Source organism: Stegastes partitus, unplaced genomic scaffold (assembly GCF_000690725.1).
Source record: "Stegastes partitus isolate 25-593 unplaced genomic scaffold, Stegastes_partitus-1.0.2 Scaffold104, whole genome shotgun sequence".
In the NCBI taxonomy this organism is placed as follows: Eukaryota; Metazoa; Chordata; class Actinopteri; family Pomacentridae; genus Stegastes; species Stegastes partitus.
The window spans coordinates 424-28,392 of NW_007577835.1; the positions used below are offsets into that span (position 1 = coordinate 424).

The 27,969-nt window shown below is 40.2% G+C and overlaps 3 protein-coding genes across 3 annotated transcripts; all 3 read left to right on the forward strand.

The window, feature by feature from the left end:
- Positions 1-2,860: 2,860 nt before the first annotated feature.
- Positions 2,861-10,689, forward strand: LOC103354331 (synaptosomal-associated protein 25-A-like). Its single transcript, XM_008277657.1, has 6 exons — positions 2,861-2,939; positions 3,196-3,288; positions 3,541-3,658; positions 6,977-7,096; positions 9,188-9,332; positions 9,991-10,689. Exons 1-6 carry the CDS (start codon positions 2,861-2,863, stop codon positions 10,057-10,059), a joined length of 624 nt encoding a protein of 207 aa, XP_008275879.1. The 3' UTR covers positions 10,060-10,689.
- Positions 10,690-14,015: 3,326 nt separating this feature from the next.
- On the forward strand, positions 14,016-17,136 carry cox5ab (cytochrome c oxidase subunit 5Ab). The gene is made up of 5 exons (XM_008277636.1): positions 14,016-14,161; positions 15,771-15,887; positions 16,097-16,218; positions 16,719-16,841; positions 17,008-17,136. The coding sequence occupies exons 1-4, from the start codon at positions 14,089-14,091 to the stop codon at positions 16,830-16,832; spliced, it is 426 nt and encodes a 141-aa protein (XP_008275858.1). The 5' UTR covers positions 14,016-14,088; the 3' UTR covers positions 16,833-16,841; positions 17,008-17,136.
- Positions 17,137-19,235: 2,099 nt separating this feature from the next.
- Positions 19,236-27,184, forward strand: fam219b (family with sequence similarity 219 member B). The gene is made up of 6 exons (XM_008277637.1): positions 19,236-19,442; positions 20,007-20,115; positions 22,214-22,307; positions 22,410-22,487; positions 22,991-23,042; positions 24,497-27,184. Exons 1-6 carry the CDS (start codon positions 19,368-19,370, stop codon positions 24,644-24,646), a joined length of 558 nt encoding a protein of 185 aa, XP_008275859.1. The 5' UTR covers positions 19,236-19,367; the 3' UTR covers positions 24,647-27,184.
- The last annotated feature ends 785 nt before the right edge of the window (positions 27,185-27,969 follow it).

Genomic DNA, 27,969 nt, shown 5'->3' on the forward strand with positions numbered 1-27,969 from the left:
CGTATATCGCCATTGCAGAAATAAATACTTGGGTGTAATAGCTTGCCGTGAGCTGTAATAATTAATACAGTCTTGTCGAGCAGTAAACTGGGGTGTGACTAATCCCTGTGCCCTTTACACACACACATGCACACACACACACATACAGGTCACACATAGGAAGAGATTTGTCATTTCATACAGTGATGTATTACCTGTGCTGGAGGTCTCTCTGCAGCTAATGAGTCCCTCCCTGCTCGGCTGTTACATGCATGTTGACCTGAATTAGACCCACAGTCAGAGCGGATGGATTATAGCTCTGACTCAGTCAACTCAGCTTTCCTCGGCTACGTTTTCAGCCGCGCAATAAGTGTGGTGTGATTTATATTCATAATAATAGGACCTGCAATAATTGAATTAAATTGATGAATTGTGATCTAGGTTGATCCATTTTTTCTCTTTACCAGTTCATCTCTGGACTGAGACTGAGAGCGATTCATCAACCCTCCTCAGTAACTCAGAGACAATCAACAGAATATTGTTCTGTGTAGCACCCATCAGTGTGTCATCTGGCTTCATGTTGACTCTTTGCGATGCTGTGGGTGATATCAATTTTACCAGGTCGAACACACAGTTAAAGATATATATTACACAGATTGCGGTGAAGCTAAGAGTCAGGATATTCTTTATATAAACAGCCAGAGGATGTGATGGAGGACAAAAGCGGATGATGCATAGATGATGCTTCATGAGCTGTGGCCAATATGGCTGCCTGGTTTGCTTCGCTCCCAAGAAGGACAATATGAGTTGTTCCAGCAGGTACCCTCACTTGGGTGAAAACACTTGTGTGCAGGAAAGATTATGACTGGTAGAGAAGAGAAAATCCAGTGACATCGTAATAGATGCAAGATGGTCCAAGTATGAGCCTGTAGGGTCCATAAGCCAATGAAAAGACAGCAGCAGAAGATCAACGCGTTTGTTTTCTTGACAAACTATCATGTTTATCTGCTCAAGAATGTAGTGTTAACGTAATGTTTTGTCAAGTTTAAAGAAGTAGCTAAATGTTCCTTGCGGTGTGATTGGTGTTAAGAAATAGTACGCTAAAATATCTAAAAATACTGCCTTCTTGGCATTATATGAAGCTGGTGTTCGCCTGTTGGAAAAGCTAAAATCAAAATTGTGAAATAAAGGTAAACAACATCAGTGTTTCATTCAGGTGAGTTGTTTATGTTTGTCTAACGTTATCCTGCTTGAAAAAACTTAAAATACAAGCGTAACAGAATAATGACTTCGTTACCAACCAGAAAACCACCATACAAAACAAGCTAACTGATCTGGTGGACTTGGGGTGTGATGAAATGTACGTTACATGGACTCAGGTGGACCCTCAAGGACACAGGAAATACACCACTGCCCGTACACTGCTGTCTTGTCGCTTTGAGCTAAGAACGCCTCCCATCCATACATGTGAGGTAGATCTTTCGAGCTACATGCAGACGTCTGCAGAGAGGCCTGCGTGGACTCTCACACACTTGGACAGACTCATATGGTCATGGACATAGAAAGTATAACACCAGCCTAAAGTTGGATCCACTTCATTTTCCTCGCATCTTGCTAATGTTAAAATGCAAGTCTACGTTAAATTGTTCACCTTTCATTCAGTGTTAAAAAGCGTAAAACTAACTGTAACAGCAGTGGTTTGTCTTCTTTCACATCTGGGCACCCTCAAGGTAGTGACCCACTTCACACCATCTAGGAACCTTACCCTCCTCCCATTGTCTCACAGATTTCCTGGCATGAGGTCTGGCCCCTTCTTAATGGATGGGTCAACAAAACATTTAATCGTGAGACTGCTGTTTCAGTTTTTTCCACCCACAGTCAACTCATCTCACTTTGACTCACTATGCAGGACAGAGGAGGGCATCGGAGGCCATCCCAGGGTAATCCTCAGAGAGGGGGGGAGGAGGCAAGTTGTTAAGTCAGGCCTGCCTGTCCAAAGCTGAGAAGATCAACAATTTCTCTTTCTCCCTCACACGGCCCTCCTCTGCTTGATCCTTCACTTTGTGTGGGATAATTACTGAAGGCCTTTTAGTTGTCTCCTGTAGCACTTCATTGGTTAACTCCTCAGTTTAACACAGTGTTGGAAGAATTTAGCTTTTAAGATCTGCCTCACCATAAAGATTTGTTTATTTTGTGGACCTCTCCCTGACATTTTTACAATTAAATCTAAGGTCCATATCATAACAACGCTTCAGAAGCCCTTCGTTACAGCAGGCTTCAGATAGAGATCGCTAATTGTAGCCGCTGTAGAGACTGAAGCTGTGTGAAATGACCATCTGTATTGTCTGCATTACAATGTGACTAATCAAACCCTGAGGAGTTTTTCCTGAGAGACAGAATGCCCTCCTCCACTGATGGAGATAACAGCTCTCCTGTCCTATAACCATTAACCAGCCAAAGAGAGGCTCTGACCTTGAATCAGGGCTTTTTATAGCACTGCACCGGATTGGCCATCTGAGGAAGGAAATGTGCAAGTCTTCATGCACCTACATGATGCTTTTTCAGTCATTTATTTTAGTCATTCATTACATGGTTTGTTTTTTTAGGGTTTTTATTTATTTATTTATTTATTTATTTATTATCTTTAATACGCTGTCACAGTTTCATTTAGGCTGTTTCTGTCCATTTAGACTCTTCTAAATCCACTCTTTCTTTGTCTTTCGATTCATTTTGGATCTCGTCTGGGTTGATTTCACCCGTTGAACTTTGCCTCATTAGAGCAACTGTAAATTTGTTCTCATCTTTAACTCTCTTTGTCATGTCTGCTCTCATTGACATGCAGTAGTGTTCAAACGGTGAAAGTGGCAGAATTCATGTACAGATGAGGTTCTGGATGAAGCACACTGCTACTGCCACTCAGATGAAATACAGAGAAAAGAATTATGTCCCTGTGGATGGAGGTAGGGGGGAAAAAAACTGCAAAAGCTGAAGAAAAAAGTCACACTAAAAGGTACAGATGAGGAGAAATTAGGATTAATATCGTTTTAACTCATTGTGTAAGCAGAAATACGAAGGTGCTCTTAATGCTTGTTGCCTGCTTTGCCTTCTGCACCCAGCCCGAAACATTCTGCCTCTTGCACTGTAGCGTAGCGCGCCCAACCTCGAGACGAACCAGTCCATTTTATTTCACTGCTCTCATGCCTTTGTCCTCACCAGAACAACTTGATCGTGTGGAGGAGGGCATGAACAAGGTGAACGCAGACCTGAAGGAGGCCGAGAAAGATTTAAAAGATATAGGACAATGCTGTGGTCTGATATGCCCATGTATTAAAAAGTAGGTACCGGCGAGGAGCTCCGCGCTCTTGCCTGTCCAGTGCTGGTGGTGGTGGTGATGTCTGATGTCTCTCTTGTCACAGTCAATGTCTTTTTTTGTCTCCTCTCCTTTGTCTCCCCTCTCTACTCTCCTCCCCTACCCACCCCCCGCGACTTCTTCCTCCTCTCTTCTCTTCTCATGTGCTTTCGTTCTTTTGCTGGGATAAATGACAATGTGTTGGTAATCAGAACAACTGGAGCGCATCGAGGAGGGGATGGACCAAATCAATAAGGACATGAAGGATGCAGAAAAGAATTTGAACAATCTAGGACAGTTCTGTGGTCTATGTTCATGTCCCTGTAACAAGTAGGTGATGCCTGTGTCGCCTGACTGCATGTGTTTCAGTGCCTGCCTACCTGCCTCTCCATCCATCTGCCTGCTTCTGGTGTGTAGAGCATGGTGAACTGTGGTGTGAGCAGTCAGGCCTAATGCCACAACAACAACAACAACAACAACAACACACTCTCTGAACAGGCTCCAGCACCGCATGCACAAGTGTGTGTGTGTGTTTGTCTGTTTAAATTAAGACTGAGGTCGAGTGAAAGATTGTGTACGTACATGGACAACACACACCACAACATGTGCACGACTGGTCCGATGCCAGCCTCAGTGGCTGTTGTCCTCAAAAGCCCTTCATTCCACATTGGATGAGAGATTCTCTTCCAGCAGGTAGCAGCATCCACACGGATCTTGGCCACGGCACCCACCAACCCTGTAAACCCCACCCAATCACCCACCCTGACACCCTGCAGCATGAGCCATCATGCTGTGTGCAAGTCCAACCCAACCAAAGACTAAATCAACTAGTTGCCTTCTTCTTCATTGCTCATTTTAAATGTTACCCCCATTGTAGCCAATTGATAACCTATTAATATTGACTTTTTTTTAATGTTTTACACAAATTAATTGATTATATGGGGCTCTTGCGACACACTCAACCAAAGCGGTATTTTAAATGATCAGTAGAAACTTTTGTTCCATTGTGATAGAATCTTACTTCCAGCAATTTGGAAGTTTTCACTTAATGTGTTTTCAAAAATGTGTAACTTTATTTTAACTTGCTGCTGTTGTAATCAAGAAAATACAAGTAATATACAGCCAGTACTTGCTGTCAGACAATCTAATGAGTCATTCAGATCAGAAATCTACTTTAAACTTTTAGAAATACATTTATTTTCTTTTTTGCAGAGAGTCAGGTGAAAGCATTGATGGTCAATATGTATGCGGAGCCAGCAGACCATTAGCTTAGCTTTGCACATAGACTGGCAGCAGGGAGAAACAGCTAGCCAAGCTATGTATATAAACTCTAACCACCAGCATCTCAAAAGCTCATTAATTAATACATTATATTTAGTTTGTTTATTGTATATACAACTCAAAGAATGAAAAGAATACATGTTGTTGTTTAAGTTACGTGTCGGACTATTCCCTGGCCGATGCTGTTTTTGTACAGACTAACAAATTAGTTCTAATGTGTTAATTAGTGAGCTTAAGATGTGCTAAGCTAAGCTACCTGTCTGCTGTTGGCAGCTTTATTTAGTGTGTACACGAGCAAGAGTGGTATCAATCTTTCATCAAACTCTGTAGGCGTATTTCCCAGAATGTCGAACTATTCCTTTAAGAGTCATTTTTTGGGTTTTTGTACAAAGATTTACTAAGTGTTTTTGAATTATTTACTCTACTGACAGTACAGTACACAAACCTTTTAATAGTTCAAGGTGTTCTCTGGACTGTAACTATAGTTGCTATTTCATCACTTACAAACAAAAATAGATGTTGAAGCAGTGAGAGCGGCTTTGGTTTTTGGCCCTCAGGTTACAGACTATTACTACAGTGTATGCTTCTTTTCCCTCAAGACTGTCTAACATAATGAAATATCATACATGAGTTGGGCAAACTTGTTTTCTGAGCACACTCAACATCCGGTCACACCATTTTAATCAATAATTTTCAAATACTTTGAAATCTTTGATGGAATCCTAATGCCAGTTTTGCCAAACTCCTGTGTGATGTGTTCTGAAGCCCTCAACAGCCAAACTATGGCCACTGAGTCATGTCTGAGCTTACTTTACTTTGGGACCTGTAATACATGTACTGTATGTAGTTGTGTATCTCAGAGCTATAGAAAACACAAGTGAATGACAACCCTCCCTCCCAATAAAAACAATCACAGGCTATATTCTATGTTGGGTTGACAGAACGATGCCTTAAAGGAAGTACGTGCAACATATTGTATTTAAGGTCACTTATTAGTTAAAATCAGCTTTTCTCTTAAACAGAACCAAAGATAAATTATCTGTTTTATATCTGACCTCTAAGTAAGGATCTTGACTCTAACAAATACAGCTAATCTGTTGTATTAGTAATCATTTTCTAGGATAAGTTGCCAGGTTGTTTGTTTTTTTAAATAGCCACAACTTGATTTTGGATGAATAGTTTGTTTCTATTAGGTGTTTGCCACATCTGTTTGGTACACCTTGGCAGTGCTTCCAGACGGCATTGTTTTGGGTTGAGATCTTGTATATTCTATAGCTCTTTGGTCCTCCCTTTCATGAACCACTTGTTATGTAATCCTGTGGTTACGTCATGTGTTTCATTGGATCTAGATTCTGTATATGGCAGCCCCGGGTCAAATAGCATGAAGAAAATAATTCTTGCTTGTTGTTCTAGCCTGACTGGAGCACCTGATGGGTGTCATGCACCACCTCAAGACAACGCTGTGAGACGCAAAATGAGCGTCACTCATTGGAAACGGAGCAAAATGAACCTGATTCACTGCGTTGTCCTCAGTGGAGGCCTTCACCTATCAGATACTCCAAGCATCATGAAACAAACGCTAAGAATTACATTTGCTTATTTGACTGAATGCAGTCTATCATCCCACAGATCTATCCATCCAGATGAAATGAAGGGCTCATCACAGCTAGTCTTCCATGCAAAATGATCACTGATTTTGTTTTTGTTTTTTTCCTTTTGGTTGTTTTTTTCACCACACTGAATCTAACTGGACAGCTTTCTTTCAATAGATACAGCATATATCTGATCCTGTTCCTCTTTACATGTTTCCCTTTCCCATGTCAAACAGTGTGTAATATGTTTCTGCCTTGCGTGTTGTCTCACTGCATGTTTGTGTATCTGTGTGTGTGTGTGTGTGTTGGTGTCTCCTCTGTCTGGAGTCTGCTTATTGTGTTCTGTGTTTGTGCTCTTTGTATTTGCTTGTGGGAGAGGGTTTTCTCAGCTCTGATTTCTCTCACAGAAGGCACACGTGTGAGCTTATTGTGTTTTGATTCAATTGATCTGCATGCTGGATCAATTATTCACTAACAAACTGCATGTATGGAACTTTATCATACGTGGCATGTTGCTTCTAGTCGACTAATTGGCCCGACCTCATGTTTGCATTGCATTCTAAACATATATTCATGTATATGTTTTGATAGTGAATCGCAAAAAAAAAAAACATGCATGTAGTAAAACTGCATGGACACACTCACACACACACATATACACACACTGGCTCACCTACACTTCACATTCACAAAACAGTTCACAAATATGCACAGCAATATTCACAAAGACTCACAAGCAGCGACAGTGTCCCTGACTGAAATGTGTGTGTGGTAGGATTAAGGGCGGGGGCCAGGCCTGGGGAGCCAACCAGGATGGAGTGGTGAACAGCCAGCCGGGGGCTCGAGTGGTGGACGAGCGCGAACAGATGGCCATCAGTGGGGGCTTCATCCGCAGGTAAGCATATATGTGTGTGTGTAGGTGTTGGTTTACGCGTGCCACTGTGTGCGTCAGTGTGTGTTCGTGTTCGTGTTCGTGTTCATGTGTGTGTGTGTGTGTGTGTGTGTGTGTGGGCGGCTTGCTTGTTTCTGTGTGTGTATATAGATGCTTAGATATGTTGTCGAATATCTTTGAGTTTGTGATACTGTTTACATCCATAAATACGTAATGTCACATGAGATTTAGCCTGGAATTGGTTCAACATTTGACTTTTAACCTCCTAAGACCTGCATGGACATCACATTTTGGCTTATATTACCACAGTAGTTAAGTTTTTTGAATTTGTTTTTATATGTATTATTTTATTATTATTATTATTACTTTATTGTTATTTATTTATATTTGTATATTTTTTTGTTCATTTCTGTTATATTTTTTATTTGCTATTTGATCAGATCTAATAGCATTTAGGAATAAAAAAACATGCATATAGGACAAGAGCTTGGGTCTTAAAAGGTTAAAGTAACTTTTCTCTTTTTGGACAACAGACCAGTACACTTGTGTTGTCATGCAAATTTGCCCATCCAACAACAACGTTTTCTCTGAAGAATGGATACAATTTTACTGCACTTCACTTGTATGTGTAAGAGCAGAGGGACGAAGCAGTCTACAACAATAAGTAGTAAAAGTTAATGCAGTGTGTTGCAGTCATTTCATATAAGATAAAAAACAACAATCCTCACTGGAGCAACAGTTTGAACTTTGGTGAAACCAGTGGCATGACTCTGGTTTCTCATCTTTATGACTTGTGATCCTTTGCAACGGCTCCTGAACTCATCGTATGTCATGTATGGCTCCAGCAGGAAAAGTAATCAGATCTTTGCTTTTCTCATTTTAAAAACGTGTCCAAATTATTTGTTTGCACTGAGAAGATTCTGTACAAAAAAATAAATAAATAAGCCTTAGTTCAACCAAAAAGTCTCAAGTGACTCATCACATCATCACATGACACAAAACTCTGTCTTTTCAAGTGAACTGCAGGCTGTGTTTACACAGAGCATAAGGGACACAAAAATGGAAACAAATTAGAGAGACTGAGAGGAAAATAACACATACGTGATCAATAAAATAAATGCAGCACAGATCAAGGTCCATATACAGAGGAGGGAGTTGTTGGGGTCACATTCGGCACAGTGAAATGTATTTCTGTAGTTGATGTGCAGAGATTGTAGATAATATATCTACATAATATATCTAAATATCTATGGTATGTGGAACCCAGCACTGGAAACATGCTGTACATGCTGAAGTTTTTCCAATTTTGTAAAATACGCAATTAAAACAATTCAACTTTTTTCTTTCTTTTTGATGATATATTATTTCTGTCGTACTGCACAAAAGACATTTTTAGTTCTCTTTGCTTCTAGCCATGGTTGTACTAAAAATGTCTGCTTGGAGTTCACAGAGATAATCATCCTGCAACCCCCCAAATCTATCTTGTGACCCATGGGAGGGTTCTGGCCCTCAGGTTGTTTTTGTTTGTTTTGATTTCGATCCTCTTTAGCCACTGTACTGCACCGGTAGCTTCTCTTCCAGGGGTCACCATTAATATTCTAACAATACTTCAATGACAGAAACGCATCACATTCATGCTCACAAAAGGACTCGGCACGCAACTACCAAAACACACATTCAACCTACATCAGCTCAAAAGCCTTCACAGTACATACAATAGCTCTATGTCATAATTTCACTTCTTGACAAAATTTTTTTTTTTAAATGGCTGTCAGTAACGTTTTAATATATATTGTTCAAGCCTTGTGGATCCAACGGACTCATCAGAGTTATTCCTGCTTTTGATTTTTTTAGTTCCCTGAAAACAGATGTCTGATAGCAACAGAGCAGGTTGTGTGGTTGATAGACACAATCTGGCCAGTGATCAGAATAGCTTGTTAGTTTATCCTGAGATGTCCCAACATCTGACATCTGTATCATTTGAAACTTCTTGTGTCTGCACAGTGGACTGATTTCCAGCACAGGTGACAACAATATCTCCAAGGTCATTTTTGGCCAATAAACAGTTGCACTTCCCCGTCTTGTGTGTTCTAGGGTAACGGATGACGCCCGGGAGAATGAGATGGACGAGAACCTGGAGCAGGTGGGCGGGATCATTGGCAATCTGCGTCACATGGCCCTGGACATGGGCCAGGAGATCGACACGCAGAACCGCCAGATCGACAGGATCATGGAGAAGGTACTGTACAATATTTATACCACCACCATGAAGAACGCTGCAGTTTATTTGGTGGGACAGGGTCCATGATGTAGCTGCCGCGTTACTGTTCTATAGTGGACATGCTGACTGAGGGAAGTTAGTTTGACTTGGAACACAGCTTCAGTGGAAAACAGTTTCTCTTCATTGTTGGAGAAGCAGCATAAAGATTAATCCAAAATGGACATGTGATGCTCCAAATTATTAACAACATGAAGCTACAGGAGAAAGTATGGACAGCTACGGGGCTACAAGAATGTGAGTGGATTTGCACATTTAGCTAAAATCAGAGGTTGTAGTTGTAACCCAGTATTACCAGAATTGTGGATAATTACATAAACAAAACGCAACAGATAAAAAAAACGTAGCTAATATACAGAATATGGTATTTAGCTGATATGTAGCATGGATTACCGGCTCACCATTAGCGGATGAAGCTGTGCTGATTCTGAGCAGATTTAGGTTTGACACACTAATGGAGGACATCTGATTCGCACGCCAGGGATGAAAATCTGGGTGTTAAACATTCTAATGGTATAGTTTGCCTGTCAGTTCAGTATGTGTGTCTTCATCACTGTTTTTTACACTTTCTCCTGACTGGTAGCTGAGCTCTCTAACACCTGCTGCTTTCCTCTTCCAGGCTGATTCCAACAAGACCAGGATTGATGAGGCCAACCAGCGTGCTACAAAGATGTTGGGCAGTGGCTAAGCTGCAGCGAAAAGTGCTTTCATCCCCATTCAGCCCCAGTCACCCTATTAACAACAACACCGACCGAACCCAGCCCCCAGCACCAACGCCCGGCGCCCACATCCTTTGCTCGACAGCAGGCGCCGCAAAAATCATGCTTTTATTGTGATACTGGTAGAGGTTTGCACACATGCACATATCTTACATCCCTCCGCTGCCCTCCCATTTCTGCCCGTCACTAAAACCCTGTTCCTTCCAACCCTTGTTGTCAGTGCTGTTCTGTGATGTCGCTCTTTTGATTTTGTTAAGAAATAATAGTTCCGTTACATGACGCCCACTCCAACTCTTCCCACGCTGTACATAGTGCTTCTTTAATGGCTTCAGTGATTTAGATCACTTGTCCTGTTTTCTTCATCACTCTTCCTTTTTTTTAAAAGTCTATGTGTAATATAAACTGTATGTACACCTCGTTTCCAAGATGTCCTTTCCACATGTCAGTTTTCTGGTGTTGTCCATGTAAGACACACTGTGTATTCATCAGTTACGATGTTGTGATGCTACATGATAAGGCCACAGTGATTTGCCGTGAATATAGTGAACATACAGCTTATTACCAAGGCCACTGTTAAAATACAAAGTCATTTCATGTAGATGTGGAGCTGCTCCGACGATGGATAAGAATTTGGGCCATTCAGATAAAAACATGGCTTCTTGGTCATTACCATGCACCAGTATTGTACTAACTCTGTTAATGGAGCAGTATTAAAACAATTTGATGCCATAGATTGTAAACTATTTTCCTCAGGGAGCTAAATCTGACCACTCAAAAGCAAAGGCTGGATATTTGATTGATACATTGTGATTTATTAAATCCACATATTTGTATCACAAGGTTCAGTGTGTATGTGTTTATGGTCTGAACAGCAGATAAATATTAGGCCACAAAAGCTAACATGTGATCGTGAAAGGAGGTGAAGCTTTGCAGGAGGTCAGAGTTCAACAGCAATCAATTCAACCATTACAGTCACAGTGAGGTCAACGACCTCCTCACATCCCAGGCCGCGATTTGTCCATGATTCAACCCTTGCAATATGAAGTAGTCCTTTAAGTGTGTTATGCATGTGCATCCGCTGCTAGCAAACACTGAATAATTCATTTATCCAGGCAAAAATATCCTAACATGGCAACCGCATGCTACATATGTAGGCCACACAGAGGAGAGGCCCGTATTTATCTGCAATAGTGCCACTCTTTGTTTCATGTCTCTTTACCTTTCCAGACTGTGACCATCACTGTAAAATAATACCTTGGAAAATGCCAATAAAACCATCATAACTGTAGAATCAAACTGAGCCTCCTGTCTGTTTTTATGACACCGACGGGGAATGTGGGGAGAAAATTGTGTGAAGTCATGGCACTATAACAGTGTCAGCAGGGTTACTTTATTTACAACTCAGCACCTAAACTGGCTGTTGGAGTTGTTTTTATGGCTCCAGTAGCAGTTTGAGATTCTATATTTATTTAATGTGCAGAATAATGAACAATTTATGCTTGACATTGAGGATGCCCTCAAAAAACATTGTGATGCAAAGATCAGAGCCACAGTAATGTAGCGAAGGTGTATATTAAATGGTGGCAGGAGCATGTGACAGCATGCTGGGATAAGAGATAAAGCCTGTAGTGATTGATAGGAGTGAGCTTTTTCATTTCTACATGGCAGCGTTTTAATTAAGTGGATAGAAGGCAGAGATCTAAGTGAGGGCACATATCGGAGAATACAGCAATACCTTTAAAATCATGTAAACAGGCACTGCGATCGCTCAGCTGGTTGAGCTGGTGTCCCGTGTTCAGCGGCTATAGTCCCTGATGCAGAGGTCATGGGTTCAAGTTCTATTCATGGCCCTTTTCTGCAGGTCCTTCCCCCATTCTTCTCTCCCACTTTACTGTCTCTTGTTCGACTTTCCTATCAAATAAAGGCAAAAAAGGCCAAAAAACTTGTAAGCAAAGTATTTCCACGCTCTCAAAAACCTTGTTTTTCTTTCACTTTTATGATCCAGGATATCTCATCTCACTTATTTAAACTCATATTTCATGTTGTGTTGTATGATCCAGTTTTTAAAGAGGTCTTGAATGCCGATGCTCCACACAGAGTCATGTGACCGGCTTTACATAAGAAAATGAAACGTTACGGTCGCTTTACTCAGCCTGTGAAGATATCTTTGCAGGTGATGTTACCATCGTAACAATGCTACAATTCACAAGGGACCACAAATGTAATATAATCCAATTAAAGGAACTGTGTTTTTTTCTTGCGCTGCTCCACGGGGAGGTCAGAGGTCTAAATGGCTAAAACATGCAACGTCAACATGGATATTTAAAGCTCTAATGTGTAGCAGACACTGAGGAGAATAAAAGCCTCGCTCAGATAGAGAGAGAGAAAGAGACAGGAAGAGACGGAGAAGGAATGATGTGCAGCAGCACATTACACTAATGGACATCCACTGTGGTGCCCTGGGCTTAGGGCGGATTAGAGTTTACCACGTCACTAAGAACACTGACACACACTCACACAAACTTGAATCAACAACAGACACACACACGCACGGCAGGGTAATCCACCATACCTTCATTACATCCATTACACAGCCCTGTGCATGCATGTTGTGTGTATGAACACACACAGAAAGAAGAAACATAAAATGGTTGAATCTTACCATTGCAATTATTAAACTAAGAACACTTACATCTCATCTAGTTTAATGGCAAAATATTTATATTTCAGAATTAACTCCTGTTATGTGCACTTATTTCCCAAGTTATTTACTGCAGAACCAGCAAATGAAACAAACCTTTTCTTCTTGTTTACTGTAGCCCATAATGTAGTCAGAGTGATCAAGAATGTCTTTTTAAACCTACAGCTCCCTCTGCTGGTATTTTGAGTCTTTGCACTGCACTTCTGTTTTTAGCTGGACAATAAAGTTACCACCAGTTTTACTCATGAAGTTCAGTTTAGGCACCATGAGAGGTTCAATACACACCTTGTGAAAACAGTTTTAATGTCTTTTGTGGCTCCTTAAGAACTTTCTTCCCCAATAATGTCATCAGGATCATTTCAGTTTTGGTTTGAGATTTCTTGCATCAAAAAGTAGCCTTGAGGAGTCTGAATGGGCTGCAAACAAGGATTATTTCCCCTTTCTACTCATCTGTCTAGTGTTTCCTAGATGAACTGATTAGTTGTTTGCTCTGTGAAATGTCTGAACATGATCAAAAATGTTGATCTGTGGTTCCCAAAATCCAATATGTCATCCTTAAATATCTTGTTTTAGCCCAGTCATGATTTATATGACGGGCTAAAATTCAGGAGCACTCGATCAAACAATCAACCAAACTTGAGGTGATCAAACCAGTTACTTTGGCTGTTGCTCTGATGATATTTCAAAAGCCAACATTTTGGAGTGCTTTGAAGCTAATTCCAGGCCTCATAATATAGTTTTATTTTTATATTTTAAAACACTCATGATGGGTTATCACAAAATGATTCCACAAGTGAACACCCTACATTCCCTTTGTCAGTCACCTTTCTGGAAATATTATGAAGTAAATTAAAATATCGAGCAATCTTAAATAATTACACTGTCAATCTCTACAATGGTAACTCTGAGTAATTAGTATTTCTGTTTAATTTAGTCTGGAGGCCTCAGTCAGCCAATTAAGGTCAAGGCTAATTTTGACCTCAATCCTACTCAGTGCTTCTAGGTCTCAAACTGACCATGTATTTATTCCTTCATTACTTTATATTCTACATGAGTAACAAACACAGCAATAAACAAATGTGCCAGAAAAATGAAGTTTAAAATTAGGTTTCAGAGATGGTATTGCTAAATCATCGCAGAGGGATTATCATTAAGCAACTTGCCTATTAGCGGCTTGGTCGACGAGGCGTTCGGCTATCTCCGTCAGTCACGTGACCCTCGCCGGCCTCTTCGTGTGTTTCCGTCCATAGTCTCCCTCTTTAGCAGACACAGGACGGTTAGCAGCCACTGCGGTAACATGTTCCAAGCCGTTATCCGCCTGTCAGCCTCCGGGGCCCGGAGTCTGGCTCGGTCACGACCCTGCTACTCAGGTAGGACTGTCCGCTTTACACCTGGCTCGAAAATGACTCGCCTCTTGTCATAACGTTGACTGCAATACGCTTTGTCGGCTAGCCACCTAGCTTAGCCGCTGCTCTGTGCGTCTGTGTAGCTAAATGCTAACAGGGGGTGACATTGAATTGTTTTGGTGAGTTGCTGTCCTTGTGGGCCTGTAATTAAAATCGTCTTGTATGTAAGCCTCTCGTATTGTAATTTAAATGACAAGGCGCGAACTGAATTTTAACGAAAAAGTCACGACCTTGCGATGACCCTCCTTACTTTGTTCGAGAGTGTCAGTGACCGCAGTCCAGACGCAGCTCTTATCAACACGCTGTAATGTCTGAAGCTAACTTAGAACATGTCATTTAGTTTGTTCTTGGTGATATAGTTACCTTTTGCACTGAGCTTACTGCGGACGTTTTGAATAATTGTGCTACTGATCTGATCTGATGCTGGTATTCTGTCAAATTACCTGACCTGAACTCCCTGCTCAGGTCAACTGTAGCTAGCTTACAGTATGTGTGTGTCTGTGCAGACTAGGTCACGACTGTGTCATTCACGCTTGTTAGTCTACAAAAAAAGTATATATGTATTTATAAGTTTTTTACAATATCCTCCAGATAAGTGTATTTGTAGCTGCAAGTGTTGGTGATGAGTTGATGAACTTGGATTTATTGTACTAATAAAACTGGGATCTGTTATTACTTCAGCTCTTATTCAGATATGTGTTCGGATATGACATTATAGTTATGCATGATAAATAATAAATGCAATACTTTACAAGTATGCAGCGTATGGTATTTATATATGCTGTGTGGATTTCATTTCATGTTGTTGAATTAGATGTGTACGTGTTGAGGAAGTCACACAACTAACCACTGTGTGTTTAAAAAAAAAAAAACTGAAAGCAACCTCGTTGTACTTCAAGTTTATTGCCTAAATGGAATTCACACACAGGATCAGCCACCCGAGCCAAACTCTGTCCTGACTTTACTTCCTCAAAGCATTTAATGGCTGTGCACCTTGCCAGAAAGACGCACGCTTTGTTTCATATTTACTACAGGTGTTTTCTTCAGTTTGTTGTAGATGCAAAATTGTACAGCGTGCTCATGAGGTTAGAAGTGCTGCCGTGCTACTGTATGTCTGAATAATGGTGTGCGGTATTTGTCTTACTTGTGTAAACAGTCATGTAGGATATCTGTAGAAAAGACACAGACCGGCCCACAACGACTGGTCAACTTCATAATCTTGTTTATGTAAATATTTACTCATTTACATCAAAATTAGGTCAGTTGTAGGTTGTTTTTCATTCAGGTGAAGTTACTGTACTCCTGCTTGTATTCGGTCTCTTTTGTTAGATGATTAAATAGGTTTTGTAGAAGGTTTTTTTTTTATATTTCTATACCTCATGTACTTATATTGGCCTGTACTGGGTGTACTCTGCCTTTCGCTTTAACTCAGCTGGGATATGCTCCAGCTCCCACGCAACCCTCTACAATATAGATAATGGATGGATGTACTTCTATTTTTACAGAAGCTATACTTAGTTATTGCATCGTCACTAGTATTTAAAAGTCAGTGTCTGGCTCATTTTTTTTCCAGCTCCTCTGGCCTCCAGATGTTACTCTCATGGCAAGGCGGAGACGGATGAGGAGTTCGATTCCCGTTGGGTCACTTACTTCAGCAAACCTGACATCGATGCCTGGGAGCTGAGGAAAGGTGACTGGATTGATGTTATTCACTCGATGATGAAGCTGCCCACCTCTCCCTATTGTTTCTGTTAGAATTTCCTAGTTTTGTCATTGTCATGGTTCCCATTTGACTTCATTTGGGAATCATGATAAGAGCATTAAGCAATAATGTCACTTTAAAGTATATTGCTGCTTCTATTAACTAATGGGCCTTTTTCCAACCATTTTATCCTGAAGGCATGAACACCCTGATCGGGTATGACCTGGTACCTGAACCCAAGATCCTGGATTCAGCACTAAGAGCTTGTCGGAGACTGAACGACCTGGCCAGCGCCATCCGCATCCTTGAGGCTGTCAAGGTGAGTGACATTCCCTTCATAGGTTCACTTAAGCCAGGATTATAAACCCCTTGCGGGCTTGCACACGGACAGCTGCGGACACCATGGGCACGTAGTTGTTCTAGTCATACTACTTTAGTTCACTGGGAGGACGCGGTGCCATACAGGTGCAGTAGATTTGTGTTTATGTGATCCATGCATGCACCGACTGGCTCTCGCAAACTTTGGCAAATGACAGAATTTCTGTCTGGCGTTAAGTGTAACACTGGCCTCAGTGTCGACATCATGCTTTTGTGGGACTTTGTTTTGTTGAAGCGGTGCAACTCTTAACAGATTTCGAACCAGAACTTGAAGGAGAATGAAAAACCAAAGTACAGAAGAAAAATAAAAGGACACTGCTAGAGGGAGGCTGATATCTAGACCCTATTGTTTGAGACTGATGATGACTTAACTGCCTGGGTTTGCAAGTATGGTCTGTGATCAACTTTTCATCTTTGCTGGGATTTTGTTCTCATTTCCAGGACAAAGCAGGCCCCCACAAAGACATCTATCCCTATGTGATCCAGGAGCTGAAGCCCACCCTCGCAGAACTTGGCATCTCAACACCAGAAGAGCTGGGAATTGACAAGTTATAGACGTTCCAGGTGAGACTGCACCATAAAAGCTATAACGGGCCTCTTTCAGGTGTAAATAACTAATGCTGTCCAGTGCCAGTATTTTGATGCTGACCTTCTCTGGCTGTGCAGTAGATCATGAATGATATTGTACGTTGCTTGTAGTTGAAAAGAGGTTTTGTTTTTCTCTCCTCAGGTCATCTGATGTATAAAGAGACGAGCTCTACTGATTCTCTCCAGCCAGAAATGTCTATATTGTTGATTAAACCCATGCTGTCTTGTTATGTACAAAATAGTGAACCTAATAAAGAAAACAGTAATTGAACGTGTGTGTTGTTTGTTTTTCTGGGGCACTAAGACTGCAGTGGAGGCACAGGTGGAAATAATATCTGTGTGCTCATACATGGCTGCTCCTTCACAGGCATGCTTTACTGAGCTGTTTACATGGAACTGAGCTGTTGTTAATGTAATTAGTAACGTCTGTGCTTCCCAGTGCTATGACAAGTCAAAGTATCTGCTGCTATAATAGGTCTGTAAAGCTGGGTTGAAAATTGTGAGCAAACGATAACAAAATCAACTCACGCGAAATGAAAACAAAAATTGTCTTTTGCAGATTTTGGTTCTTCCCTACATTATCCACATTAAATCTCTTAAATGCCAAATATTTCCCAAGGAAATGCATAATGTATGAGCTCCAGGGTCACAAGCAGCTGAGAGGCTGAAGATAAAACACTGCAGCATAGAGCAAGAGAACTGTTTGAACAAAAGAACCAGGACCACAGCTGCTGCTCTCCTGCTGATTCTGATCTTTGACTCGGGAGTTGGGCCTCATTAGGAGCCAAAAGTACAAAGAGGGATATTTGATTTGTATTTTAAACTGTGTTTTAATTTGATTTACATGTAGACAGAGCTTGCAATAAGCATACACCTCAAATATTCAGGAACTGTTATTTCCTCATTGGTACAACCATTCAGCCGGTTACAGACTGAGGCTTCAGGTCTTTTCTCTTCACAGCCACCAGAAGGCGACAGAAGGCTGCAAATCTTTGTCTCATTGTCACAAGCACATCACACAGTCCCGAAGCAGAAATTGCAACATTTGCAGGTTTATGAGCTTCAGTATCTGCTGCGGAAAATGGAAGGCCTATAAAAGAAAAAATACATATAGTTTTTGTTACTATCTTCAGTAACAATTTCAAGAAGTCATTTTATTTATTAATTTTAAAGAAGTTTTTCTAGCTTGCTTGAGAAACTATTCTTTGTCAAAAATTAAAACTTAAAGGAAACAAATGTGCCACTGTTTTTGTTTATTTTTTTTATCACAATGGTTTAGTGACAATAAAAAGAAAAAGGTTTTTGATTACAGATTTTTCAAACTATTTATTTATATTGCACTTTATATTTTCACAATCTCAAAGTGGTAAAGTCTGATGTATATACAAGAACAAACATTTACATACACTGTATGTATATCAAGGCAGTTTTGAGTTTCCAATGTATCCTGTAACTCTCAACTTTCTTTGATGGGAGTCATGGAAACGTGCGTCTTTGTCACAAAAAACAATTCTTTTAATTTCACTTTAACTAGATGTTTTTGTGGCCACTTGATTAATTACACAAAGACATTTCTTTTGTATTACATGTCAGAAATTGTATATTCTAATATATAAATTAAGCAAATATTATAGCAACAAACACTTAATTGTGTATGCATGCAATTAAATGTCCAATAGACAAATTGTAGGAAAAAAAAGAGCACACAAAATAAACATAAGCATGCATATAATCAGATGTAAAAGGTGGGCCTTGTGACTAAAATGTTTGTAACCACTGAGCTAGGTTATGAATGCTCATTTGAATTTTTAATAATAATTTAATTTGGGCGACAGGTGCTTTAAATGGTCCAGGAGAAGATATGCAGGTGCTAGTGAGAAGAAGAAATTCATCCTGGTGACTTCATTGAAACTATATAAAATCTGATGTGACTCTGATCCCCCAGCTGTAGAGTCAGCATCATGTTAATGTGTCTACTCAGAGGCTAGCTTTATGGTGTTTTTGGAGTTTTTTTCCCCCTAGTCTCATCTGCGTTTCTTTTAAGCACTGGTTTCGTGATTAGAATTTACCTTTATTTTATTATTATATACTTTATTTAAAAAAATAAAATAAATACAATTACATATTTTTAAAAATCTACTTCCTTTATAATTTCTGTACTGAACAGGAGATTTGATTGAATTTAAAGGCTAAAAACTGCTTAGATTAAAGCATTAAATTCTAACCACGCCACTGATTTTTGTCTGTAGTTTCTCACCCTAAACATTTTACATTTTTAATTTAAAAGACTTGTTTGTTGCAAAATCCCCTCTCACTCTTTTTTTTTAATTTTTTTTATGTTTTACCCGGAAGTAGTCTGGCGCCTGTCACTGCTAGCAGATTAGCTTAGCTGCTAACAGAAGAGTGTGTCTGCTCCTGAAGAACAGCTCCAAAGTCCCTCTCCTGCGGGACGCCTGTCGTCATGGCTGTGTTGTGGTGTGAATTGTGACAACTAACGCCAAGATGATGAACGACATAATAGAGGAGCCGGAGAAGGACACTCTGCTGGAGGCGCCGCAGGAGCCACAAGTTTTGTCGGTAATGTCTGCTAAAGCTAACGGCTAACGCTGCACTGTAAACAGAAACAGGGAGGCTAGCTAACTAGCCTAGCATAAGGATGTTTTTTTTTTTTTGACAGTTGTTTAAATGAGACACGCCAACAGAATAGTTGTAGAGAGGCTGAGCGTTCTGTTGCTGCTGAGTTTGACTGTAAATTGTACTGACTGACATGATTAATAGGCTTTTAAAAAAACAATTAAAAAAACATGATCTCTTCCTGATAAACGAAGGGACTGCTGGGAAGATTTGGATAAGGCTTCTATTTACTACATTTCATATGCCTGCTGAAATGTAGAGGTTTACCTCTGGAGCCACAGTGTTGTTAAATTAGATCAAAATGAGATATTCTGGAAGAAACACTTTTTTTTTTTCCTAAGAGGATTATTAGTAAATCTGATGGAAAGCTTTTTAAAGGATCCTCTTCAAACTTTGTCTTGTCATTTAATTATCACATATCATGAAAGTGTCATATGCTCTCTCATGTTCCTCGACACCATACATGAACATCAGATACATATTTTTCCTTCTTTTCTGAAACTTCAGGGGCCAAGCGGCGGCACGAGACCCAAGACCACCGATGGAGGCATCAGGCCGGTGGAGAAAAGAGGACCTTACATCATGTCCAGAGCTCCAGCCATCCACCTCAAACTACGTGAGTGTTTCTCTGACTCAAGGCACCGGTGACGTAAAAAGGCCAGCTTTCCACCTGTCTGTCTGCCAGGAGTTCTTTCATGATTGCTGTTTACATGTGTGGTTCATACTCGTGTGTGCATCATAAGATAGGATGGCGAAGGAGTGTTGAATGTGCAGTTAGTAAAGTCTGACTCATCTGACAGCGTTGTCCACCCACAGCTTCTCTCAGACGGAGCTTATAGAACGCGCGCTTATATAGTTGACTTTCCATAATGTCATCCACTGCCTACTTCCATCACAGCAAAGACTGCAATGTTTTTGTACCACATAGATCAGTGGCTGCTGCATAACTGTAGGCTCTCAAGGTTTCGCCAACAAACATATGTGCATCATTGATTGGCGAATCTGATTATAACATTAATTTGGCATCTAAAACAGGCTTTGTGGGTTAGGGTTAGGGTTTCTGCATATATTTGCATAAAGCCAAGAAAATTTTACAGGGAGGGTTTAATAGTAACTGTTGGGTTTCATGCATGGGGAGTGGCTGTAGTGAGAATCTGTCATGTGAGGATTGCAAAACAAATTGCCCAAGACACACGGCGTCTTTTACTCACTCCCCTGTGTGTGTGTCTGACATGCCTGACATTCTGAATTTAGACGTCTAATTTATTGCCTGCAACCCATGCAAATCAGCATACTTGTATTTTACTGAGAGCACATTCCTGTATTTTATTGTGTTCCAAAAAGTTGGGGAAAAAAAACAGAACCACATTCAGTTGTACAGAAGAAATGGTTATATCATGGTCCCAATGTTGTAAGTTATATGTTGTTTTGAATCTTTGTAGAACCCCTCTGAGCCCCAGGCACCAATACACACTACGTGGGTCTAAATGTATTAAAGGTCTCAGAGTAGACACACCAAAGGTCTTAACATGACACATATTTAGAGGAATTAAAGATTTTTATCAGCATTCTAAAAACAGCCTGCAGAACTGCTCTGACCTGCTAAACATTTAAGCTAAAAAAAGAAAAGAACAATAGCGCACACATTCCAGTAGGTTTGAAAACGTACATTGTTTAAGCCTTTCTTTTTTTTTGACCATAATCATCAAGACCAAGACAGTGAAAAACATCAGAAAGAATGATGTCCTCCTCTCAAAGATCAGCTGAGATCCAAGTAATTTTGCATTTATCTTTGTATATAAGCAGCGCGTGATGTAAATAATGCAATTTTCTGTGTATTTGGTTGTTGTTGTTGTTTGTTTTTCTGCACTTATTGTCCCAGTCTGCCTGTTAATATAAGCATCTTAACATAGTGACAAATCCCCCTTATGCAGGACCCCCACTACAACAGTTCTGGGTTGATTTATCTCAGTTTAAAGCCTCTCTACAACCCTAGAAATGTGGTCTGGGATCTTTGGGATTATTTGGTAATGTGAGGGGTTGACAGATCCATTTTGAAAGCTGCAGGTTATGATGATTACAAAATAGTCTGGAGCAGCAGTGCAATGCTACACATTCTAGCCATTGAGACTAATGTTAGCTATAGAAATTAAAACTGGTTGCAGCATGTTGTTGCACCACCGTCTCAATTTTGTTTCCATCTGTTAGCGAGTGCACTGCTCCCTGACTGCTCCTTCCGGCTCAATAATCTGAATAATATTCGGTCGTGTTTAAAGAATCAGTATTTTTAAATCTCTGAGATCGGTGCATGAGCTTAGAGAGAAGAACACCTGTGAAGAGTCACCTTATATTTGCGATGCAACACCATCTCAAAATCTGCTTGGATTTTGAAACTGCTGTAGTCTGAGCCTGGCATTAGAAAAGACCTTAGGCTCCTTATTAAGAAGTGTGCAAGTAGGAAGCTTTGTTATCTCAAGTTCTCTGTGCTTGGAGTCTGACTCATAATGGTTGGTTGTGTTTCCAAAAGATTTTATAAGTACAGGCTATGAGTTTTATTTTTTTATGTAATAATAGTGGAGAAGACAGGCTTCCTAACATTTGGAAGTCTCCGAATCGCAACAGGTAATCTGTGTCACTGTTTACTCTCTGCCTCCTCTGTTCATACTGTCGGTTCTGTCAGCACAATAAATGTCTCCCATTCTGCTTCTCCAAAGAGAAACACAGAGAGATGGCGAGGAAAGCGTTGAAGAAGAAAGCCCTTTCTCCAGGGCCTGCAGTGACACATCAGCCCAGACAAGGAGCCAAGAGGTGAGGAGGCTGGATGAGGAAACGGGATGCAGCATTCTGTGATGTCAGCGTGATTCAGAAGAAGAGCTTCCTTCTTTGACTGTTTCTGCTTCCCCGTTTTAGGACAGTGAAGTACAACAAGGGCTACGCTGCTCTGAGTCAACACGCCGAGGATACTCTGGTTGCACTGGACTCAGACAGGTAAAGTCACACCAGGTGTACAGGGGACAGGGATGATAGATTCCTGCTATAGGCGCTAACTGACGGTCCGCTATTACCACGTCTTCGGAGATTATTCTTCTAGACTAATTACTGTTTATTGCTTTTCTTTTCTCCAAAAATATGTCCTTAAATCCTCACAAATGACTGCATTTTCCATAAAGTCATCGCTAAACTGACCATTTCGTCTGTTTATTCGGATTCAGTTTGAGTGTGTCGGCAAAATGTGTCTCAACAGAAATCTTTTTGTAGTTTCAGTGCTTTTTTTTAAAAAAGATTGTTACTCAAATCAAGATCAATTCCAGATAAAACTTCCCAGTTAAAGTCACTGTATTCCTCCTTAGCTATAAAACTAAGTCCTCTGGATAAGGATCAGTTCCATTTTGGCATTTATGCAGCAAGTAGAGTAAAGTGTCCCCGAACAGGTTTTTAGTGGACAGTTTCTCACATCAGAATGACAGCATGTGTCCTACCTGTCGTTACAGTGATGAAGAGATCGATTTTGAGCAGTATTCATCAGGGTACTCTTCGGCTGAGGTGAGTTTAGCCCTGCGGGACATTTTTCAGATTCTTTCACGATCTCTGTTACTACATTGTCAAACCAGCTGTGTGACTGCTGCTATGTAACTGTGAAAAACATATTGTTTTGGCCGACCTTATACAATATTCGGTAAAATTTTTTTGTTTTTTTTTTATCAACATGGACTTTATATCTGTGTCGATTCTCAGTCATCCAGGTCATAGTGATCCCGGGAGCTTCAGTAAAAAGGTCCAGTTGCTTTTTACTGAAGCTGCTGGGATAATGTGGGCTTTATTTTTCCATTTAGTCCTTTCATCAGTGTGACTTTTGTGTTGTCTTTCACTAACACATTGGTTTAGCTTGTCAGCACACACTATTGAAAGTGGATTATTGAAAGCCCTGCCCTGCTATTTGCAAAACCTTTACAATGTAAATATTCACTACAATAGAAATACATCTGTCTGCACAATAAAAAACAGGCAAATTATTTAAAGGGGCTTTGCAGGATAGTTGCACCACCAAATTATACAACATTTAAGGGGTTTAGAGGAACAGGTTTATCTCAAAGTGCTTATTTGAACACAACTTGGTTAAAAGAAGTCATTACATGTATAAAAGATTTAGAACCGGTGCCAGGTTTTGTTTGTGTCACATTCTGAAGTGAGGACCTGAACATGAGTATATGTGAGAGTAAAAAGTGTGTTTTGTTTCTGCTGTTGTTTTCCAGTCACACACACACACACACACACACACACAGCGCCTCAGGCTGTTTTTCTAACATTAAATGTTAGAATATGTGGCGTTCTTAACCCTCCCTTTTAGCAAAAATTAAGTAAAAATTCAGTCGTACCTGTTTTCCTGCGTTGTTGTTGAGTAATGACACAATTTTCATAACATGTAAAAGACACAAAGTCGACAAAGGTTTAAGTAGTTAACCCCTCAGAGACTGACAGAAGTGCTTCATGTCCAAACTCATCTGAAAGCGGAAACGGAGCTTTGTAAATACGCTTGTTACATATTTGTACATATCTAAGTGAACACGGCGTCAAAACTCCTGCAAAGTCTGAGCTTCACTAATAACCTGTTTTCACAATCCTGCTTTTCAGTTGAACAAGTCACAAAGTCTGTTGTGTTCAGTAATGTAGGTCTACTGCATATCAAAGCAGAACCTCCCAGTGATACTTGTTGTTTCTCTGCATGGCCAAGTAATAAGGTTTAGAAGTCACAGCAAATGTCTGGAATGTGTCCAACACAGGTCAGACATTACAGAAATCTTTGTATGAGAAATAAACACAAAATGATGGATTTGCTTTTAATTGCAGTAGTTTAAATTTTGACCATTTGACCATTCACCCTCTGTGAACTTCAGTAACTGTAACTCTACACAGAAGATAAACACAAGTGGAATGTTTACCTAATTATGATTCTGTGATGCGTGTTTTTGACGGCGGTCTCTGTCTTTGCTCTCCAGGTTCATCCTGATTTAAGCAGGCAGCTGCTTCAGGATGGATACCGACTGGACGAGATCCCTGATGATGAGGACCTGGACCTGATTCCGCCCAAAGCCATGGGCTCCTCTGTGTGCTGCTGCTCCGAGGGCCCGTCCTGCCCTTTGCAGTGATGTCAGTGGCGCCACTCAAACCTTACAATGGCTTGGCTCCAGCGGCAGCTGACTTTAGCCTCTGGTGCCTGACGCCTTCTTTCTAACCAAGCTCCACTGCTGCGCTGCCTGAGGACTTCCAGCTCTGAAGCCAAACCATGTTTCATGCGGGACTGCGTGCACTGAGATCGCTCAGCCCCTCTGAGAACGCAGATGGACGTGAGAACAAGCCTTATCCACTGTGACCCCAAAGCTTGACCTATTTTTTTATTTATTCTTTTTTCTTTTTATAGAACTACATGAAACACTAACTACGCCACTGCTCTAAACTTAGTGGCCGAGTAAGGCAACATTTGGGATGTGCCCTTGTTGGGAGAGCTGGTTACCGTCTTTTCCTCTCTGACAAACAGGTCTGCTGCCCTCTAAGCACGACATGCATACGAGTATGATGTATTGTGTTTCAATGTTTCAGCCCGTCGGTGAATCTGCATGTCCCCATTGATAACTAACTGCTAAATGAAGTAATGGCACATCACTTGAGCATTCCCCTCCTTTTTTTCTATTGTTACTGCTCAGTAATCACATTTAGGTTTCATTCCTAGATAATGTGCTCATCACATAAACACAACTCCTATTTCAACAACAACAACAAAAAACACACAAGCAAAGCACTGAATCGAAATAAGATGTGTAGTGTTTGAGTAAAACAGCTTGATTTCTTCATGGCTTATGCGTAACGAGTAAATATTTTCTTTAAGTGTTACAATGTACAAGAAAGTTACTACATTTTAAAAGCAGTCATTGAGAAAACTGCTGCACACCAAGAAGGACGCCCTCATCGTCTACGAGTAGAAGATTTACATTGAGAAGAAAGCACAAAGTAAAGGTGTCTGTTATTAATGTCCATTGTTATTAAAGGAATACGAAGACTGTCACAGTGCTGTAAGCGGCACAAAATTTGAACTGATGGCAGGTTGAAGCGCTTTAATAAATGAACCAGTGACAGTCGGACGTTACAGTGTTTGCATTGTAGAAAAGGATTTAATTCCAGACACCAACATGTGCCAAAGTAAAAAAGAAAAAAAAATCTGTTACAAAGAAATTGTAGACATAAAAGCGACATCTGTAATTGAAATCTCTCCCCCTCTTTTTTTTCTTTTTCTTTTTTTAAACTTTAGAAAATACTTAAGTGTAAATGGAAAGAGTTCCACAATGGCTTTGCATTGATTACTTTTTTTTTTTTTCTATATGTAGCATTTTGGTCTAAAACCCGATCCAGGAATCTAAAGAAGGAATTGTGTAGACATCAACTTTGAGTTACATTATTTTATTTATGTATTTATTCATATATTTGTTGGGGACGTTACAGGTTAAAATGAGACCAGCTTAGCATTAGATTTGAGCTTTTTTTTGTCTACCATTTGTAATGCATATTTACATACATTCTTTTGAACAGTGTGTTGGAATCACTTACCGTTTGTGTTATGACGCATCTGTCGCCGTTTTCTGCACAACAGACACACAGACATGCTGAAAACACTCAATCAGAAAAGAAATATATTATTTTTCTTTACACTTTAGAAAATGTATGTGGTCACTAAAGTTACTGTCTGGGTCATATGTTGCTGTTCATTGTTGGTGTTGAAGCTGTATTAACAGAAATATCAGAGTAAGTGACAGCGATCACTTTCTCAGGAGATTGGTGTGTGTGTGTGTGTGTGTGTGTGTGTGTGTGTGAGTAAGTGAGTGCACAGATAGAAAACAATTTGCCTTTCACATTCATTTGTAAAATGAAAGATTGAAAGTTGCACATGTGGTGAAGTGCATAAGTGTTTTAAGTCAGGATAAATGTGCGGCTGCTCGCTGACCTACCAGCAAGCACCACACTAGTATTTCTCACACAGTGATGTTGGTTGTTAGATGCCGAAACTCTCAGTCATATAAATAAATGGTATAGCAGACTGCTTGCTGAAAACAAAGTACAGAACTGGAAAGAGTATGTCATGCTCTAAAAAAAAAAAACCCCAAAACGTAGGAACTTTGGTTTGTACTTCACAGAGTTGGGATCAGTTCGTAAGTGCTAATTCAGGAATTGAGTTTGTTTAAACCTTTGCAATTAAACTGCTTGGAAAATGTTACCTTATTAACATTTGTAATGTAAACTATCTCCCCTCAGCACTCCATGGTTGTAATGTGGGTGATTTAGGAATAAAATCTGATTCTGCTATTACACAAGTGTGAGCTAAATGCTTTAAACGGACCAGCTGAATTTAAAGTGTATTGGCCCCGGCCCCGGCTCTGCACGATGTCTTTATGTACAGAAGATTTTGCACTTAGTGTGGTCAGTAGCAAGTACACTTTACTCACCTGTACTATGCAACTATTGGGACAATCTGCTTGTTTTATGTCATTGTGACAAGATAGGGTTATTGAGTGCAACATGCAATAACTGAAATTGTTTTTTTTGTTTTTTGTTTTTTTTTTATGATGGTAAACACAAATCTTTTATTTGATTGTACTATTTGGTTTACATTATTAAATAAAACTCAGTTAATTACACTTGCATGTGTGTTACTGTGATTATATTTGTCAGAAACATTATCAGTAGAGCATGTCAATGAAGTTTGTACTCTGGCAAATAATGTGCTGTGGTGCTTGACAGTTTGTCAACACTTTGAATGACACAGGAATAATATACTTGCTCATTTATTTATTGAGGAAAATTATGCATTATTACATACCTGTGAGTCTCACAAGGACCTGCTGTGACTCCCGTGTGTAGAAATAACTGCAGCTAAATGCTCCCAGTAAATGTTGATCAGTCCCTAATATTGGCTCTGAAGGTATTTTGGTCCGTCCTCTACAGAACGGTTTCAACTTTGGGGCGTTTGTTGGTTTCCTCACATGAACTGTTCATTTCAGGTCCTTCCCCAACAGTTCTATTGGATTGAGGTCAGGACTTTGAGTCGAAACACTCACTTCATTCCTGTTTAACACTTCTTTACTAGAACAACATTTGTGCTTAGGATTCACTGGTAGAATTCAGAATCCATCAGTGATGTCAAGCCATTCAGACCCAGATGTAGCAAAACCACCCCAAACTAAATGGAAGCTGAACTCTTTCAGTGTAAGCAAAAACATCCTCACAACATTTTGCCACTCATTCATAGACAGCGTTATTGCCTTCTCTTTTACTTGCTGGTTTCACTCTGTCTCTATCTAAAGTTAAAAAAAAAAAACAACACAGCTACTCAGTATTGTGAAGATCAGCTCCAAAATTATCGGGCTCCCTGTAAGAGTCCTCTCCAGACCTTAAGGAAAGCCAGCAAGATCCTTCAGGACCC